Source organism: Mustela nigripes, chromosome 14, assembly GCF_022355385.1.
Source record: "Mustela nigripes isolate SB6536 chromosome 14, MUSNIG.SB6536, whole genome shotgun sequence".
In the NCBI taxonomy this organism is placed as follows: Eukaryota; Metazoa; Chordata; class Mammalia; order Carnivora; family Mustelidae; genus Mustela; species Mustela nigripes.
This window is the reverse complement of record NC_081570.1, coordinates 95420489-95438154: the sequence shown is the minus strand read 5'-3', so window position 1 is coordinate 95438154 and position 17666 is coordinate 95420489. Positions and strand designations below refer to the sequence as shown.

At 43.5% G+C, this 17666-nt stretch overlaps 1 protein-coding gene across 1 annotated transcript; it reads left to right on the top strand.

Moving 5' to 3' along the window:
* Window positions 1-8940: 8940 nt before the first annotated feature.
* On the top strand, window positions 8941-16590 carry LOC132000639 (pepsin B). The gene is made up of 9 exons (XM_059374268.1): window positions 8941-8996; window positions 9456-9612; window positions 10750-10867; window positions 11368-11486; window positions 12160-12359; window positions 12804-12926; window positions 14947-15094; window positions 16003-16101; window positions 16330-16590. The coding sequence occupies exons 1-9, from the start codon at window positions 8941-8943 to the stop codon at window positions 16480-16482; spliced, it is 1173 nt and encodes a 390-aa protein (XP_059230251.1). The 3' UTR covers window positions 16483-16590.
* Window positions 16591-17666: the final 1076 nt, after the last annotated feature.

Here is a 17666-nt window from a genome sequence, read left to right as displayed (position 1 = left end):
ATCCATTGAGTAAATTTCTATTTTTTAGGTCATCTTAACTGTAAAAATCCAATAGGGGTTATTACGAAGTGCATAATAAAAGCTGGTATCAGAGATGGTGTGGGAGGATTTCTAGGGTCTGCTGTTGTTAATACAGACCAGCTCTCTGCCTAGATTCACCACCATCCACAACCATGAACCACAAAATATTCATCTGTTCTGTCACTGACTTCCTTTGTCACAATGAATTTGATGGCATTGACTGAATATTCAACGCAATCTACCATCTTTATTAAGGTAAGAATGGAGCACTCCTTCCGTGTCTTCTTGTAGAAGGGATGGCGACTTCATGGATTTTCTATAAGGGTTGATTTCCTGGGGATAGCAAAGGGTGCTGTCTTCAGTACACTGGTTAAGGTATTTGGGATTGCAAGCAACAGAAACACTCTTTGGTTAGCATAAGCCAAAAAAAGAATTCATTGGAAGGATTTAAGTTTCTGCAAGAACCCAAAGAAGAAACTCTTGAGTTGAGAGAGTAGAACAATTTCTTATATCTTTCGTCAGTAAGTGTTTTATCAAACACCTGTAATCCATGCACTATGCATCTCTTTGGAGATAGAGCAGTGAACAAGACAAACATGATCCAGCTCTTGTGGGGCTTACAATGTAGTGGAGGAATTAGAGCAAAAGAAAGAAAAGAAAAGAAATAGAAAAGAAAAAAAAAAAGAAAAAAAGAAAAAGAAATAGGGTGGTCAAGGGAGTCCTCTCAGAGGAAGTCACCTACCTTTGAGTTGTGAAGAATTAAATGGAATCAGGAATACAAAGGAGAGGAAGAATTTCCTCAGGAACTGGCAACCTGGCAACAGCATCAGCGAAGGCCTTGAGATGGTAAAGAGCTTAGCAGGCCACACAAAACAGGGAGATGAGAACTTTAAAAGAAAGGGTAAAGTCACAGCAGGCACGAGAGTTCCTGGACCCTCTACCAGGAGTTCCTGGGCCTTCTCTCTGGAATTGTCATTAAATGTAACTCAGATTCAAGGATTTTAGAGTCTGTTTCTCTTTCTTTCAAATTATACCTCACTAGAACCTACTTCTGTATTTTAGGAGTTATTTCCAAAAATGGGGAGTTGCTATGAACTGGGGAGTAGTCCATGAGGCACTTAGTATAGAAAATAGAAAATGAAAGTAGCCACCCAAGTCCCCTTCTCTTCTGTCCCCTGGAAATCCCAGAGGCTTTTGAAGATGAAGCTAAAGAAACAGGATATCTAGGGGCGCCTGAGTGGCTCAGTGGGTTAAGCCTCTGCCTTCAGTGCAGGTCATGATCTCAGGGTCCTGGGATTGAGCCCTGCATCGGGCTCTCTGCTCAGCAGGGAGCCTGCTTCTCTCTCCCTCTGCCTACTTGTGATCTCTGTCTGTCAAATGAATAAATAAAATCTTTAAAAAAAAAAAAAAAGAAAAAAGAAAAAAAGAAACAGGATATCCAGACTGCTTATCACAGCAGCTGTATCTGCTGGTTAAGGGACCATTGATACAGGATATGGAATTACAGAGATTGGGAAGTGAGTGCCCTGGGTCTCTCAGGGCCCCCAAATCCTGGAGAAGAGAGTTCTAAGCTTTTTGATGGATAGTACCCCACGTGATCACGTAAACGTTGTAAAAGGAGATTTCAAAATGGAGCAAGCAAGCTTAGCTGAGAGAGTCTCTTTGAAAATTGGGCTGGGAGGCCATAAGGGAGGAGGAATTTATGCAAGCCCTCATTAGAGGAACCACGAACTTCTTGCCAGCTACAAACCCTCCACTTGGACTCAACTTCCTCTTCGCCATGACACTTGAATGGGTCACATTCTTCCCTTGGACAGGAGCCGATGCAGTTTAAGAATTTCAATCCCTCATTTACACACTAACGCAACCAATCCCAGTTAACCTAGATTCAATCCCTGTTTTGCATGGAGGACTTAAATGAGATCTGCTCTCATAAACTTTCACCTTTACAGGTCTGCCTCCTCTTTGGCTTCCTTCGAAGTCAAGTTTCTACTTGAATCTGTGTCTCCCAAATTACAATTCTAATTGCCCAAATAAATGCCTGTTTGCTTAAATTGTCAGTGAATTCTTTCTTGGTCAACAACATGATCTGAAGAAGGTTTGTACCTTTAGTTGCCAAAGAGGTTTGGGAACTTAGTGACTCTGAAATACGGCAGTGGCCCCTTTAAATTGTCAATGTGGTGGACTTCGGGGAGAAGAGGAACAAGACTCAAGACCATGGCAAATCCTCATACTAGCAATCTTCGTTAGTAATTTCTTTTGGAAAATGCTGTATAATCAAGAAAGCGATGCTCAACAAAGCAATAGGAGAGTGACTTACCTGTGATGCCCATGGCCCTAGAGACATGTTTCTGAGACACATGTTCTAACACCACATTTCCTAACCTTCTGCTTTGGGTTTGCTCTGTTTCTTTCAAGCAGGTAGAGGAAACATCCTGTTTAGCTCTATGGGGGTCACAGAAGATAGGTTCCCTGGAGGTTCTCAGGAAATCACAATGGTGGGGCCATTTGGATTTCTGCTTGACATCATGAGCTTTCCACTGCTACCATTTCCTGCTCCTGAATTGTCTATAAGAAAATGCTGCTTGTTCCTGATGGCTCAAAACATCTTGTTCCAGACTCCTTAATTTAATCAGTGTGATGACCTATGACTTTCACGATAGCTGGGACAGATGTCCAAGACATAACATTCCTCTGTATGTAGGATCCGAGGATCAAAGTAGCATGCATTATTTGAACTGTGTAACAAAGAAAAGGCTCAAATTGTATGCAGAGGGGCTATAGGGAGGGGACTGGGGAGAGCTATTGTGGGGAAAGAGGCTTTCTCTTTGGGGGATTTTGTTAATTAAAAGGGACAATGACTGGCAAGGAAATAATGCCTGTGTTGCCTCCTTCAGGAATATGTCTAAAGTACAGGAGAAACTATGGGTTCCCTGCAGAGAAGCTCATCATAGTGTTCTCTGTGGGTGGAATTTCTGGCACAGCACTTCTAATCCTCACTCTGTGTCCCAGTTTCTGGTCCTTACATATGGGAAACTAGCTTCTAGGCTTACTCTGGAATAACTGGCATGGCTAATGGAGGCTTAAAATACATTGAGGAAAATTCTGTCATTCTCTTAAGTCATCTTGCTACCCTTCTCTTGAGATCCCATATCCTGGCTTCTTGTGGCTCTGAACACAAGCAGCCTGGGAAAAATAGTTGTGGAACACTTTTCACTAAAAAATAAAAACAAAAATCAATCTGAATTTCCTTTTTTGGATTTTGATGTGTGTGACCATCATCTTTCCCACAACCCCAAAGCAAATACTAAATTCTTATTGCATCCATGTAAATAACTAGAGAAGGATTTCAGTATTCTACCCCAGGAATGGCAAATGATTTGATTTTCCTTCCAACCTAAATTGAATGTGTTCACTCAGATTCTGTGCCATCAATCCAGAGAGTATTCTAATACTAATATTAACGCTTTTCTGTAGTCACTGGCAGCTTCTCAGTCTTTGGTATTGAGATATATACAGACTTGCCACCTTTCTGTTAATGACTGAGTGGGCACAAAAGACCTTCCAATTAAAAGATAAGATAGACCACACTTAGTGACCATTCTAAAAGAATTATTTCAGTTAGTGTTGGAAGGAAAGGGCCTACCTCTCAGGCCAGGGTGTCTGATAAGTACTTTGAAGGTGGCTTCTGTGCATTCTGACCTTTATACCTTTGAAAGGCTTCTGGGGACCATTCAGATTGGAGATCAGATCCACTCCATTAGCCTTCTGGGGAGAAATCTGCATACTTCAGGCCAATCTAAGGAGCAAATTGAAGGAGCTAATTTTGATTCTGGCTATATCCCCAGCCCTTGCCACTCTTCCTGACAAATGATAGGAACTCAGTTTATATGACGATTGACAAATGAAACAGATTATATAATGGGAAATTGGGAATTTTGGGTTCTGTGAATTTTATATTAATCTGGGAAAGGTGAAGAAATCAGGACCTTCCTTCCCACTGCACACCAGGACCTCAGGCACTTAGAAGAACTTTTTTTTTTCAAGATTTTATTTATTTACTTCAGAGAGAGAGAAAGCAAGAGCACATGAGACAGACAGCATGAGTCAGACAGCATGAGAGAGACAGAATGAGCAGGGCAGAGGAAGACAGAGAGACAGAAGCAGACTGCCTGGAAAGCCCTGGCCCAGATCTTCACAGGGTGGCTCAGTCTTGTCATTCAGACTTCAAGTCTCATTTCCCTAAAGACCTTTCTGGACATTCTTGCCAAAGTGGCGCCATCCATCCCATCACCACCACCTTGTTCACTGTCTTCACGGTGTATCACCGGGTCACCACACTGTGACAGTCCTAGCTCATGGCTACTGTCTCGCCATAATTAGTAAGCTCTCTCTCAGAAGGGTCACTGTCTGACTGCTAAATTATATGGTAACTGTCCTTATTACCACTGATTTTTTTTTTGAGTGTATTTTCTTCTCATCTGTCCAGACTTGGCAGTATAATTTGCAAGGAATGAGAAGCCTTGTGTGATGGGTTTCATACAAAATCTCTCGACCCCTTGGAAGTGCCTGGCACATTGATAACTATTGATTGACTGAACTACTAGGATTTAGAATTCTATAATGCTAGAGATCTGGAAGGTCAGAGGTTGGCTCTTTAAAGATGGGTGGGTGGTTTCTTATTCAGAGGCATGGTTTGGATGGAACCCCTCCTTTGTGCATCCTTTCCTATCGCTGTTTGATGAAATGCTCCAGAAGAGAGGAGACATACCCAGGATAAGAATTGTCCTTTGACTATGTCTCAAATCAGAGGCAACAAGGCATTGAATGGAGCAAAGTTTTATTTGTGTATTTGCTCCTGAGGATTTGCAGCCTAGTACATGCCTGGGTAAAGCATAATGACCCATTTCCATGAAATAAGTCAACAAATAAGTTAGAGGGTGATTTTATACACACACACACACACACACACACACACACACACACATATGTATATATTCTAAGTAGAGGGGCGCCTGGGTGGCTCAGTGGGTTAAGCATCCGCCTTCGACTCAGGTCATGATCTCAGGGTCCTGGGATAGAGCCCTGAATCTCTGTTCAGCAGGGAGCCTGCTTCCCCCCAACCCCCTCCACTTGACTCTCTGACTACTTGTGATCTCTGTCAAATAAATAAATAAAATCTTAATTAAAAAGTTCCAGGTAGAAAAAACAGAATCATCCTCTTTGGGCTGTTGGGAAGGGACAATTTTTTCTCTACCATTCAAAGTCTCCCATCTGGACTAAGAATTAAATTTACATGAAACGAATTAACAGGAATAAAATACCCAACGTTTTATTAAGTTGCAGGGAGGCCCCAAAATAAGATGAAGACCTAAAGAAATGATCAAGGCAGGCACTGTTCAGACAATGAGAAAATAAATTTGTGAGGAATTGATTGGGTAAAGAAAAAAGGTGTCAGAAGCCTGAATTAGGGAGTTCTAAATAGAATTTAGGCTGAGCTAGTAGATTAGAAAACATAATAAGGTTTGTTTTCACAGCTTTCAAGTCTCTATCTTTGGTGATAAGGATTTTTTTTTTAACTTCCTAGTACAGAGAGATCATTTTCATATGGGAGATTGGTTTCTTGCATTTAGGGGGATGGAGGAGGGTCTGAGTGTCCTTGTACCAGCCATTTCTTAAGTAACTTTTATTTAAAATAATCAACATGTCAAAGTGGCACATTCTGGGACAACATGCCCTTTGCCCCCACAGTGTTCCTGTATCAGCTATGGTTTGACTACGCCAGCTATAGAAATACGCCTATTGTAAGGAGAAAACCAGGATGAGAGTGGAGTTCAGCTATCTCAAGACACATTTGCTGAGGTTGTATAAAGAGACCTACAGGAGATAAAGAACCAAGGGGACTTATTGCACCTACTGCCCCCATAATTCCACCCAGGGATATTTTATAGCCAGTATCCCTGTCTTTGAGCTCAAGTGTCAGAAAATGTCCAACAAGAGATTAGGATCCTATACTGAAGACTTTCAGACCCAAATCCAATCACACAAAATGGGGAAAAGGCAGGAATTTTTTTCTTAAAAGATTTTATTTATTTATTTGACAGAGAGAGATCACAAGTAGGCAGAGCAGCAGGAAGAGAGAGAAAGGGAGAAGCAGGCTCCCTACTGAGCAGGGAGCCCAATGCGGGGCTCTATCCCAGGACCCTGAGACCGTGACCTGAGCCAAAGACAGAAGCTTAACCCAGGCGCATCAGGAATTAGTTTTTAAGTGACAAGATGATAGGATGCATATAAATAAAGCATCAGTACTTAACGTTAGTTTTGTCAGTCCTGAATCCTGCCTTGGTACCATTTCTTTTGAGAATTATTTCCCACTCTCCTGGTAGATAATTCTGAGTGATGATTCTGGGTGGAAGGCACTGTGCTTAGCACAGAGGGTGAGATTTCAGAACCCAGGCTTCTACAAGACTTTAAACCCAGTGAGAGAGAGAAGACAAGTAGTCCACGATTTGTTTCTGTTAGAAACGAGTGGTTGCTCTATGCTTCACAGGCATGGCATCTCGTGCTGAGGAAGCCGACTCAGAGAGCTTATGTACTAATGTCTTGCTGCAGAGAAGACTTGGTAAGTGCAGTAAGAGAGCCTGCAGTGTTAAGGGATTGACAAGAGGTCAGAGAAGCAGATGTGTGCTGGACATGTCCCAGGAATGGTTGGTAGATTGTAGGTGGGTGGACAAGGGGGCAGGACAGAGGCTCAGTGGGCGTAGCTAATGAGCAGGCACCAGTCATCTCCACACAGGAAAGTGAGCTGTGGACTTGATGTTAGGAGCTTTCGTCACTTTCTCATTAGACTTTTGAAGAGTGCCATGAAAGGCTTCTGTTTCTGCTTCTGTGAAGTTAGGAATGTTGCCACCAGGAGGCAGCAGCATGCAGGGTTACATTGTCTAGGCAGGCAGTGGACAAGTAGGAGTGGAAGAACATGTTAGAATCCCTTTCTACAGAAAACTAAGTCGCATGTAAATCTCTGTCATTGTCGTTAAAGCTGATATTTTTGTGCACATTGAGGCAGAGAGAACACGAGGACCCCAGGCTTAGAGGAGGAGGCTATGCTGAGATACGGGTTGAGTTGAGGCAAATGGGACTTGAAGTCCTAGATCTGCCTTTGGTTCACTATGTGATCACGGGGAAGTTAAATCAGCTTCTTGGGTTGTTACAATGGTTAAATGAAATATGTGTCTGGTCCAAGGTCGATATGTGGGAGTTGTGGATATAAGCATATCTTCTGTAGATTTTCTAGTTTCCCTCTAATAATTTCTTTCTATAAAGAAATATTAGAGCATGCATGTGAAATTGGAAACACTTTGGGTTTGTGCATAGCTCAAAGGCTTCAAGGTAGATTCATGACAAAGTTCCAGTAACTTCTCTCGTGCCCGCTACAACTTTATGTAGGGAGTCATTTTGTAAACTGGCTTCTTTCACCACATGCTTCTAGAAGGCTACAATCTAGAAATTAGTAAAGGATATATAAAAAGCATTAAGTGTTTTATTTCCTTGATTAAAACAAATTAATGGCTCCTTATTGCTTAAGGAATAAAGTCCATGTTACTTAACATGGCATACGAGGTCCACCTCACCATCAAGTCATGCCAGTGTAGACACTTAACATTGTGCTCCAAGAGTTTGATCCAGATGCTCCATTGTGTGCTTCATCAGTATGAGGCTTAACAGTAAATAGTTTGATGGAACAGAAGTTAAATACTGTGGATACTGAGCACATGCTGCTTTAATATACTTTTGTAGAATCAAGAGTATTCCTATTTTAGCATTATAGTCCTTTCCTTTGCAACGAAAGCTTGAGTAGAAAATAATTTCCAGAGCTAAGTGGCATGATGAGGACTGTGCAGACCCAGTGCAGGTCCTTTGGATGGGTCTTGGCTTGTGAAGAGCCATGTTGAGAAGTGCTCTTGTGGCCACACTAGTCACAGTGTTCCATGACACCAACTGCACTTCTGGGTGCTATTGCTCAGGCTTTGCTTCTGCCTCCAGTGGCTTTTCCACTTTCCTTACTTTCTCATCTACCAACCAGGAAGATCCTAACTCAAGTACCTCTTCTCTGAAGGCTTTTCCATGCCCCCACAGGAGCTGTCACTTCCTGCCTCTGCTTGCTTTATGAATACTCTTCTTACTATTCTCATTCATTCAACACACATTTGGATGCTAGAGTGATCACATCACCTCATAATCAGATTCTTTGTCAGTCATTAGGCAGGATGCTGACTTTGCATAGGAGGAACATTTCTGAATTTTCTTTGTACTCCCAGAGCTTAGTGCAGTGGTAAGTGCAGAGTAGACAATCCATATATGTTGGCTAATTGTGAACTAAAAAATTAAAAATGAAGATCGGAGTGTCATGGACCATGAGAATCACATTAGAAGACTACAGAGGAGTCTGATGAGAGGAACAGGAAGGAAAAGGAGAAGAACTGGAGAGTCTTCTGCAAATCTCCAAAAGCACATGGACTTTGGAGCCTAAGAACAAATTATTCCATTGTTCTGGCAGAAGGAGCCAGCACCCATTTTCCAGTAGATGTGGGCACCAGGATCCTTTGTCTCCAGTGCATTTCCCATTTGCTATCACATCCTAATCTTTGGATTCCATCAGCAAAGTCACTAATCACTTCTTAAATTGACTACAGAGTGTATATTAACGGCCATAATTCTTGCCAGGAGGAAAAACAAACAGAATCCATAGATGTGTAGGGGCACAGTTTGGTACAAGGCTAAGAAGATCACGTGCCTACAGCTGAAAAGTGCAGGGAGATCAGAGTATAAAAGAGAGACCCAGTCTCACTCTGTGTGTCCTACTCATTGGGTGTGCTGCTGTGTCTTGTTGTGTGTGGGGGGGCCACCAAAATCAGCATCATGAAGATCCTGGTCTTGGTCTTGATTTGTCTACACCTCTCAGAGGGTGTGGAAAGGTATGTATGAGGATTCAGCTGCAGATCTTTTGGAAAGGCCATCATATTGTGTCTTGGTACCATTAACTGAATACCCAGGGAACCATGACTTAAAATGTATGTATGTATGTATGTATGTATGTATGTATGATGTATGTATGTATGTATGTATGTATAGATGAATGTGGGGTATGTGTGTGTGTGTGTGTGTGTGTGTGTGTGTGTGTGTAAGGGTGGATTGGTGTTGTGTTGGCTAAGAAAGAGGGAAACAGGATTCGTGTCCCAAGTTTATAGGAGGGACTATAGATAAACAGAAATTTATTCTGTGGAAACAATATGTAAGTAGAAAAACCCAAATATATGTTGCAGTGGATTTTCAGAGTTCTAAGGAGATTTGAAAACTCCAGACCAGATCACTGAAGGAATTGCTTTAATGGAGAACGTGAAGATCACTCCTTTTGTTTGTCCTAATCTCTGCAGAATCATTCTGAAGAAAGGCAAGTCCATCCGCCAGGTGATGAAAGAGCGGGGTGTACTAGACACATTCCTGAAGAACCACCCAAAGGTCGACCCAGGTGCCAAGTATCTTTACAATAATGATGCTGTGGCTTATGAGCCCTTCACCAATTACCTGGATGTAAGTGAAGGGGAGGTGGTGTCCATAACCCTTGGCCACAAACCATTCTTGGATATTTATTTAGACTTCTCATTAGCTCTGATTTTGGACTTCTTACTAAACCTAAGTCTCACCTTCCTATGTGTCTGGATAAATAATGAGATGGAACCCCTTAACACTACAGTATTCCCTTTCCTTCCTTCTTTCTTCCCATTACTGGCTCACTCTCTAAAGCTCCCTTTATACAATTATGAGATTCACAGTGACCATATTGAAGTCAGTTGAGAGAGCCAAAGGAAGTCCCAGTGATGGGCTGCAGGGGAAAGAAGGAAAGCACATGCAAAGCTGCCAGGCAAATCTCCAGTGGCTCCAGATGCCATATATCTTCCCATTTGGAAACATACACTGGTAGACCTTAGAGCAAGTATTTGAGTGTTCTTCAAGGCTGCAGTGTCTGCTCAGGGCATCTCAACACACTGGTGTCCTATGGACCACCCTCTGTGATGTCACATGAGTGTCAGCTCTAGAAGCCACCCTAGGTATCTCCTATTTTGACTTTCACTTTCTATAGATGGTGTAAGAAGAGGCAGGTAAGTGACACGACTGGCCTGCATTCACTTAGAACTTAAACCGTGTCTCAGTGAAGTTCTTTTCTTGCTTTCCATGCTACCTCTCATTCTAGACTTTTTGGTGCCTTAGCTACTGTGTGACCAGAGTGAGGAGAATGGTGGAGAAATATTTAACACTGGAAGAGAAAGAAGTGTGTGTGTGTGTGTGTGTGTGTGTGTGTGTGTGTGAAGTGGGGAGAGGGGATGGACACTGGAAATGGAGAAAAAGTGATTACTTCTCCAACTTTGCATGTTCTAGCATAGAATGGTAAATCCATAGAGATATCACCTGATAAAAAGTCAAAATGCTTTGGAAGATGAGATTGTCTTGCCAGATTCAGCTAGTCACAGGCTTGCAATTAGGGACAAAAATGGGGAATATTGAGAGGAAACTGGCTGCAGATGAGAAGAAGAACTTTTTGAGGGAGAAGGTACTTAACTCCCCAGGGAAATGATTTCGGCAAGATGTGGTTTCTAGTGAGTCAACTTTTTCCCCATCCTTAGGACAAAACTTGGCTGCTTGAAGAGAGTGAAAAACTTTTCTTTGCAGAACTACTACTTTGGAGAGATCAGCATTGGGACACCACCACAAAATTTCCTGATCCTCTTTGACACAGGCTCCTCCAACCTGTGGGTGCCCTCTACCTACTGCCAGAGTCGGGCCTGCTGTGAGTATACCACCATTATCACTCATCCATGGAGAGGAGCAGAGAGCAGGGCAGAGTCAGGACTGGGCACAATCTCATCACCCAATTCCAGAGTTCTTGGTGCATACCCATGATCTCATCCTCCTTAAATTCAGATCATCTAGAAATCTTGACCTTGGTCTACTTTCGCCGGTGCTACAGTTCTGGAGAGAGACAGCAGAAATAGACCGAGGCTTCCATTCTTTTCTACATTGCTCCCTTTCCTCAGTTTTCTCCTGTAGGCCCCAATTCCTGGCACTTTGAGTTGAGCCATCCCTCAGGAAATGGAGGGAAGGGGCAGCATCTTTTTCCTAAGGGGACAGACTTTTCTGGGGCTACAGATTGTCTTCAGCACAAAGGATCTGAGACTGAGGCCCAATCCCAGGCTTGGTCTGATCATCTCAGGCCATCAAGGATACGTGTCCTCCAAGTATGTTGGAGAGCCATGAATTCTGCTAATATTTCCTTCTGTCTATCTGCAGCTAATCATAACAAGTTCAACCCCAGCAGTTCCTCTACCTACAGAAGCACTGAGCAAACCTATACCCTGGCCTATGGTTTTGGCAGCCTGACTGTGCTCCTGGGATATGACACTGTGGCTGTAAGTGCTGTTCTCAATCCTTCTGTGGGTCTGCTCTTTGGATCCCCTTCTTTGGAGCTTAATGCTCTCAGAGAGACCCACGATTACTAAACAGGTACAAATTCCTGGAAACTGATGTTTGGAAAGTATGCTGATGATGATTTAATTAAACATTTCTCCCAAGACAGGAATTGCTTCCCCAGCAGTCCTGACTGCAGGGAGCTCTTTTTATTGTGCCTCCCCTGACTTTGCTCCCTGGTCTTATGCTGCCCTCCGTAGCCACATGGAGCACATCTGCTTCCTTCTCCACATGGTTTTACTGTAGATATTAAAGACCTTCCTTTCACTATTTTCTTTTCTTTATATCAAGCACCCACAGCTTCTATGTCATTTGTGCACATGGATTGTTCAAAATAAAATCAGCCACTGTCCTTTCACTGTCCATGGAAGTAGAAACTCTAACTCCAGAATACAATGGCCTCTGCTTCCCCAACTCCCACACTCTTCTAAGACATGTACGGTTGGATGATGCTGAATCCCTTCATCTTCCAGAACCCACGCATGACTGAGCTAAGCATGAAATAACCCAACTTCCTCTCTCCACAAAAGGGTCTAGATTCAATTCCCTGGGCACCTAAGTCTGGGAAAACTTTGTCCACCTGAGTTGTTAATCTTTTCTTTCTGCTTGTCCCAGGTTCAGAACATCGTCATCAACAACCAGCTCTTTGGCTTGAGTGAGAGTGAGCCCAACTACCCCTTCTACTATTCATACTTTGATGGTATCTTGGGAATGGCCTACTCTGACCTGGCTGCAGGCAATAGCCCAACAGTTCTTCAGAACATGATGCAGCAGGGCCAGCTCACCCAGCCCATCTTCAGCTTCTACTTCTCTCGGTGAGCACCCCTGCCATGGGTAGATCTCAGCAAATGAGGCTATGGGGGCTTTCAGCAAGTCAACATAAGACAGGGCCAAGGTCTTAAAATTTCCTGATACAATGAGTTTAACTAGCTAAATGCAATTCATCCATCTCTGAAAATTTATTATTTCATTTTGGAGAGAATTTTATTTTAAATGCACTGGAAGTATTTTTTTTAAAGATTTTATTTATTTATTTGAGGCAGACAGACAGACAGAGAGACAGAGACAGAGCATGAGCAAAGGGAGAGGGGGAGGAAGAAACAGGTCCTCTGGTTGAGTCTGAAGAGCAGATCAAAGCACAAGACCCCTTGTCCTCTGGTTCCTCTATGTCTGAAAAGAGAAGGATGGTGAGAGGGGAGGAAGGAGATGTCTGATCATGTGTACTGTGGGAATTCATGCTCTTCTCCTTTCTTCCATAGCCAACCAACCTATGAGTATGGTGGGGAACTCATCCTGGGAGGTTCAAACTCCCAATTTTATTCTGGTGAGATCATCTGGACTCCCGTCACCCGAGAATTGTACTGGCAGATTGCTATCGATGAGTAAGTACTAGAGGAAAATTCCTATGGATCATGGACACCCCTAGGATGTTCCTCCAATGTGACATTATTTCCTGTTCTTGCATTGGCACACACTTCTGAAAGAATCAGCAAACCCTCAAGCTGATTGTTCCTGGAGCTCAGTATACTCTGGCATCTAGCTCTTGAATGAACTTTCTGACTTGGTCACTGAACCTTGTCATGTCAGCAGGTTGGTCATTCCTAGGATTCTGTGAATCCATGTCTTTGTTCCTGGAAGCTTCATTATCCCAGGTAGCACAATCTTTACCAAGTTCTTCATCAGTGAAAGTAACAGCTGTCTTTGATGTTTTCTATGTGCCAGATACTGTGCTAAATATTTTATATGTATTATTGTATATATATATTCCGCTAAACACTATAAAGTGCTCAGTAGTATATTTCATTGTGTAGATAAAGGAATCAAGGCTCAGAGGTTCAGTAACTTATCCAAATTTCACACATTTCACAAATTTCAAAATTTGAGCACAAGCATATCTTCTCCCAGAGCTCAGGACCATGAATCAGTTACTTCTATACTCCAGGCCTTCAGGAAATCTCCATCACTACCAATTCAAGATGCATTTCTTTGACCTTTACTCAAGACCATACAATAGCTGGGCACTATTTGTCAGTATGGCCTTCTTACCACTTCCTGACGCATAGTGAGGACTTCAACATGTCCTTGCACCTTGCCATGACTTTCTTGCTTCTCTTTTAACTATATCACCTGAAGTGCCTCATGTCCTGTGTGCATCCTTTGGGGCCCAGATTAGCTCCTACTTCCTAGCTCCTCCTCTTTGGAGGAGAGGCCTCTCCAAAGGCCTCTCAGGAGCCCAATCTCTCTTCCAGTCCCCTAGTATTACTGGCTTGTGTCCCAATATCTAGCTCCCCATCTTCAGGTAGACACAGGGTAATAAGCCCAATATGCATGAGTAGAGAGAGAGGTAAGCAGTTGAATGTCTGACAAGTAGTTTTTTGTGCCTGCAATAGAGGCGTCTTTTCACTTGGACCGATTGCACTCACCCCTTAAGCATCTCTTCTCAGAATAACTCTTGTCTGACTGACTCACTCTCACTGCCAGAGTAGATCAAGTCCCCTCCTCTCTGGCCTATTGCATTTCTTTCATGGCACTCACCAGAGATGCAATTAAACACCATTTATGTGTTTCTGTTATGTATGTGGTGTTTGTCTTGTTTACCATTACGTTCAAGTAGGTTGATTCACCAACTATACCCAAAATACAAAGGGACTTAAGAGGAAGAGTAGAGCTGCAGAAAAAGCTGGATGAGCGATCGGGGACTGAATCACATAGGACTACATTATGGAGATTGGCAGCTATTGGCTTATGGTGTTGTCTCATGTCTATTAGAATGGGCTGTTTAAAAATAGCAAATACAATTTAGTCCTCTTTATATCACCATAATTTTTGTAAGAGTGTAAGAGTGTGTCCTACATGGTAAGTGTCGAATGTGTATTTACAATGTGACTACCAGCTCTAGCTGTTTGGCACTATGTGCTGGGCCTCACGTAGGCAGATTAAAGAGGATAAGACATAGTACTTACTCCCCAGAGCTGAGCTGGAGTAGTCACCAGACCAAGACTGAGGATATTACTCCAATAGTAATTACTATTATTGTTAATTTTCATTACATTATTACATGGATTGCAGTGTCAAGGTATGCCCTGGCTTTTTGGGAGATTAGGGTGGATGTGGCACTTATTTATGGCAAATATGTCTGACTCTCTCCTTCTCTCTCTTTAAAGATTTATTTATTTATTTGAAAGAAAGAAAGAGAGGGAGAGAGAGAACAGGGAGAGAGAGAGTCAGAGGGGGAGAGAATCCCAAGCAGACTCCACGCTGAGTATGGAGCCCAATGCAGGGCTTGGTCTCAACCATGAGATCATGAATCAAACTAAAAGCAAGAGTCAGAAACTCAACTGACTGGGCCACCCAGCTACCCCAAGAAATGCCTGACTCTCTCTGTATTGGTGTTCCCCTCAGGTTTCTCATCGGTAACCAGGCCACCGGCTTGTGCTCCCAGGGCTGCCAGGGGATCGTGGATACAGGAACCTTCCCACTGACTGTTCCCCAGCAGTACTTAGAATCCTTTGTGAAGGCAACAGGAGCCCAGCAAGATCAGAATGGTGCTGTGAGTAACCAGAAGCCAGGGCTCCTCTGCACATCCAGGCAGCCTCAGCACAGGAGCCTGAGTGCAATGAGTTCATGAGAGACAGAAGAAGGGATTGGTGGAGAACTGAGCTCCTAGTGGGACAGAACAGGTGGGGACACATCATGGCCTTTTAGGCATGAACCTTGAATTCAAGGAGGCATAAGGGGAGGGAATAACATCAACTCCAACTGTGAGAATGGGCTGAATGGTTGTCAGGAGGGGTGGCTGTTCCATTGCAGGCCCTAGGAACACATCTCACCTTGGCGTGGCCACTGTCATTTGACTGTACACAACAGACTCAGGCATATTGTACTTCTCCAGTCCTCTTGGGTTTCCTTCTTCCCTAGGAATACTCCATTGGCTTTTACTCTGAGCAGCCTACTGTACCCAAACCTGTTCTCCTTAAATGTGCTTCTGTAGTTTGCTCCTCCTGCATGCAAGAGTCTAGTTTAGTCAGACTAAATCTTGGTCCTCAGGGTGTGTGTGTGTGTGTGTGTGTGTGTGTGTGATTTGAGTACATAGATAGGTGCACACTACTGTGGATATGAATTGTGTGAGAGCATGTTTCACACTGAATGTGCCCAGGCTTCTTCTCTGTAAATGGGACTTCCTGGCAATAGAAATCTGTGTTCTGGAATGAGCCTGACTCCTTATGGCCATATCAGTACAACCAAAATCTCAGAGCTGAGCTGTGTCCAAGGAGGCCCAGGAAAGCAAAAGCTTCTGGTTAGTGTTGTACCTGGGAATCAGGCTTTGCCTTCCACGCTCTCAACCAGCCTCTGCTGGAAGGTCAGGAAGAGAGTCTCACAGGGAATGGGAGATTCGGGCCCTTTGTCTGGGCCCCCAGGCCCCTGGCACTCTACAGCTCTGCTTTTCCTCTCTCTCAGTTTGTGGTCAACTGCAACTCCATACAGAGCTTGCCCACCATCACCTTCGTCATCAGTGGGACCCCATTACCTCTGCCTCCTTCTACTTATGTCCTCAACGTACGTATGCACCCCAGGCTCCAGGGAAATGGGATTGGATGGGTCCAAACAGCTGTTCCATGTCCCAGCTCACATCTGAGCACCTATGGGGAGTCACCAGTGGCAGGGCTGAGGGTGAACAAGAAGCCAGGGACCCCACAGGTGTTGTGGAATACAGGGTGGGATGTACCTGTGGGGAAAGACCTCTCCATGCACCTGGTTATATCCTTATGTCCTTTGTCTCTGCAGAACAATGGCTACTGCACCCTTGGGATTGAGGTCACTTACCTGCCCTCCTCCACTGGGCAGCCCCTGTGGATTCTGGGAGATGTCTTCCTTAGGGAATATTATACTGTCTTCGACTTGGCTGTCAACAGGGTGGGTTTTGCCCTTTCTAAGTAGACTAGCAAGAGGCTAGTTTCCTCCCTCCCAGCAAGACTCTGGGATTGCTCTATTGTTTCTCTGGGCTGACAGCAGCATTTTATTAGACTAGTTTGATCCCTCTGTGCACTAGAATCATACTCCCTCAAGTAATAAACAAAGAATCTCTAAACATCCTTACTGATCCTTCTAGATGTCTTCTTTGTATTCTGCTTGTGTTAAATAATCCAGTCAAAAAATGGGCGGAAGACATGAGCTGACACTTCTCCAAAGAAGACATACAAAGGGATAACAGACACCTGAAAAAACTTCAACATCACTAACCACCAGGGAACTACAAATCAAAACCACAATGAGATATCACCTTACACCAGTGAGATAGAATGGCAAAAATTAACAAGACACAACAAATGTTGGTGAGGATGTGGAGAAAGGGGAACCCTTGTACACCGTTGGTGGGAAAGCAAGCTGGTGCAGCCACTCTGGAAAACAGTGTGGGGGTTCCTCAAGACGTTAAAAAATAGAGCTACCCTATGACCCAGCAGTTGAACTACTGGGTATTTACCCCAAAGATACAGATGTAGTAAAAAGAAGGGGCACATGCACCCCAACATTCATACAGCAAATGTCCACTATAGCCAAACTGTGGAAGGAAGCCGAGGTGCCCTTCCACAGATGAATGGATAAAGACAATATGGCTCATATATACAATGGAATATTCCTCAGCCATCAGAAAGGATGAATCCCCACCCCTTGCATCAGTGTGGATGAATCTGGAGGGGATTATACTAAGGGAAATACATCAACCAGAAAAAGACAATTATCATATGGTTTCACTTATATGTGGAATATAATATCATGGAGGATCATAGGGAAAGGGAGGGAAAATTGAAGGGAGAGAAATCAGAGAGGGAGACAAACTACGAGGCTATGCACTGGAGGAAACAGACTGATGGTTTCAGAGGTGAGGGTGAAAGGATGGGGTGGCCGGGGGATGGGCATTAAGGAGGGCACGTATTGTGATGAGCCCTGGGTGTTATATGCAACTAATTAATCATTGAACACTACATAAAAACTAATGATGTGGCTAAATGGACATTAAAAAAAGGTTTATTCTAAACTGAAAGTTAGCAACAATTCTTTGGGGGAATCTGTGAATTGACCAATGGTGAGAATACAGGGCAGAGCTCCCTAAGTGAGGACCC

Bases quoted from the DNA above. Each gene is read 5' to 3' on its own strand.
- LOC132000639 (XM_059374268.1), top strand. From the start codon at position 8,941: ATGAAGATCCTGGTCTTGGTCTTGATTTGTCTACACCTCTCAGAGGGT. The intron at 9,613-10,749 runs GTAAGTGAAGGG...TTTTCTTTGCAG, and splicing joins CCTTCACCAATTACCTGGAT to AACTACTACTTTGGAGAGAT. The intron at 11,487-12,159 runs GTAAGTGCTGTT...TGCTTGTCCCAG, and splicing joins TGGGATATGACACTGTGGCT to GTTCAGAACATCGTCATCAA.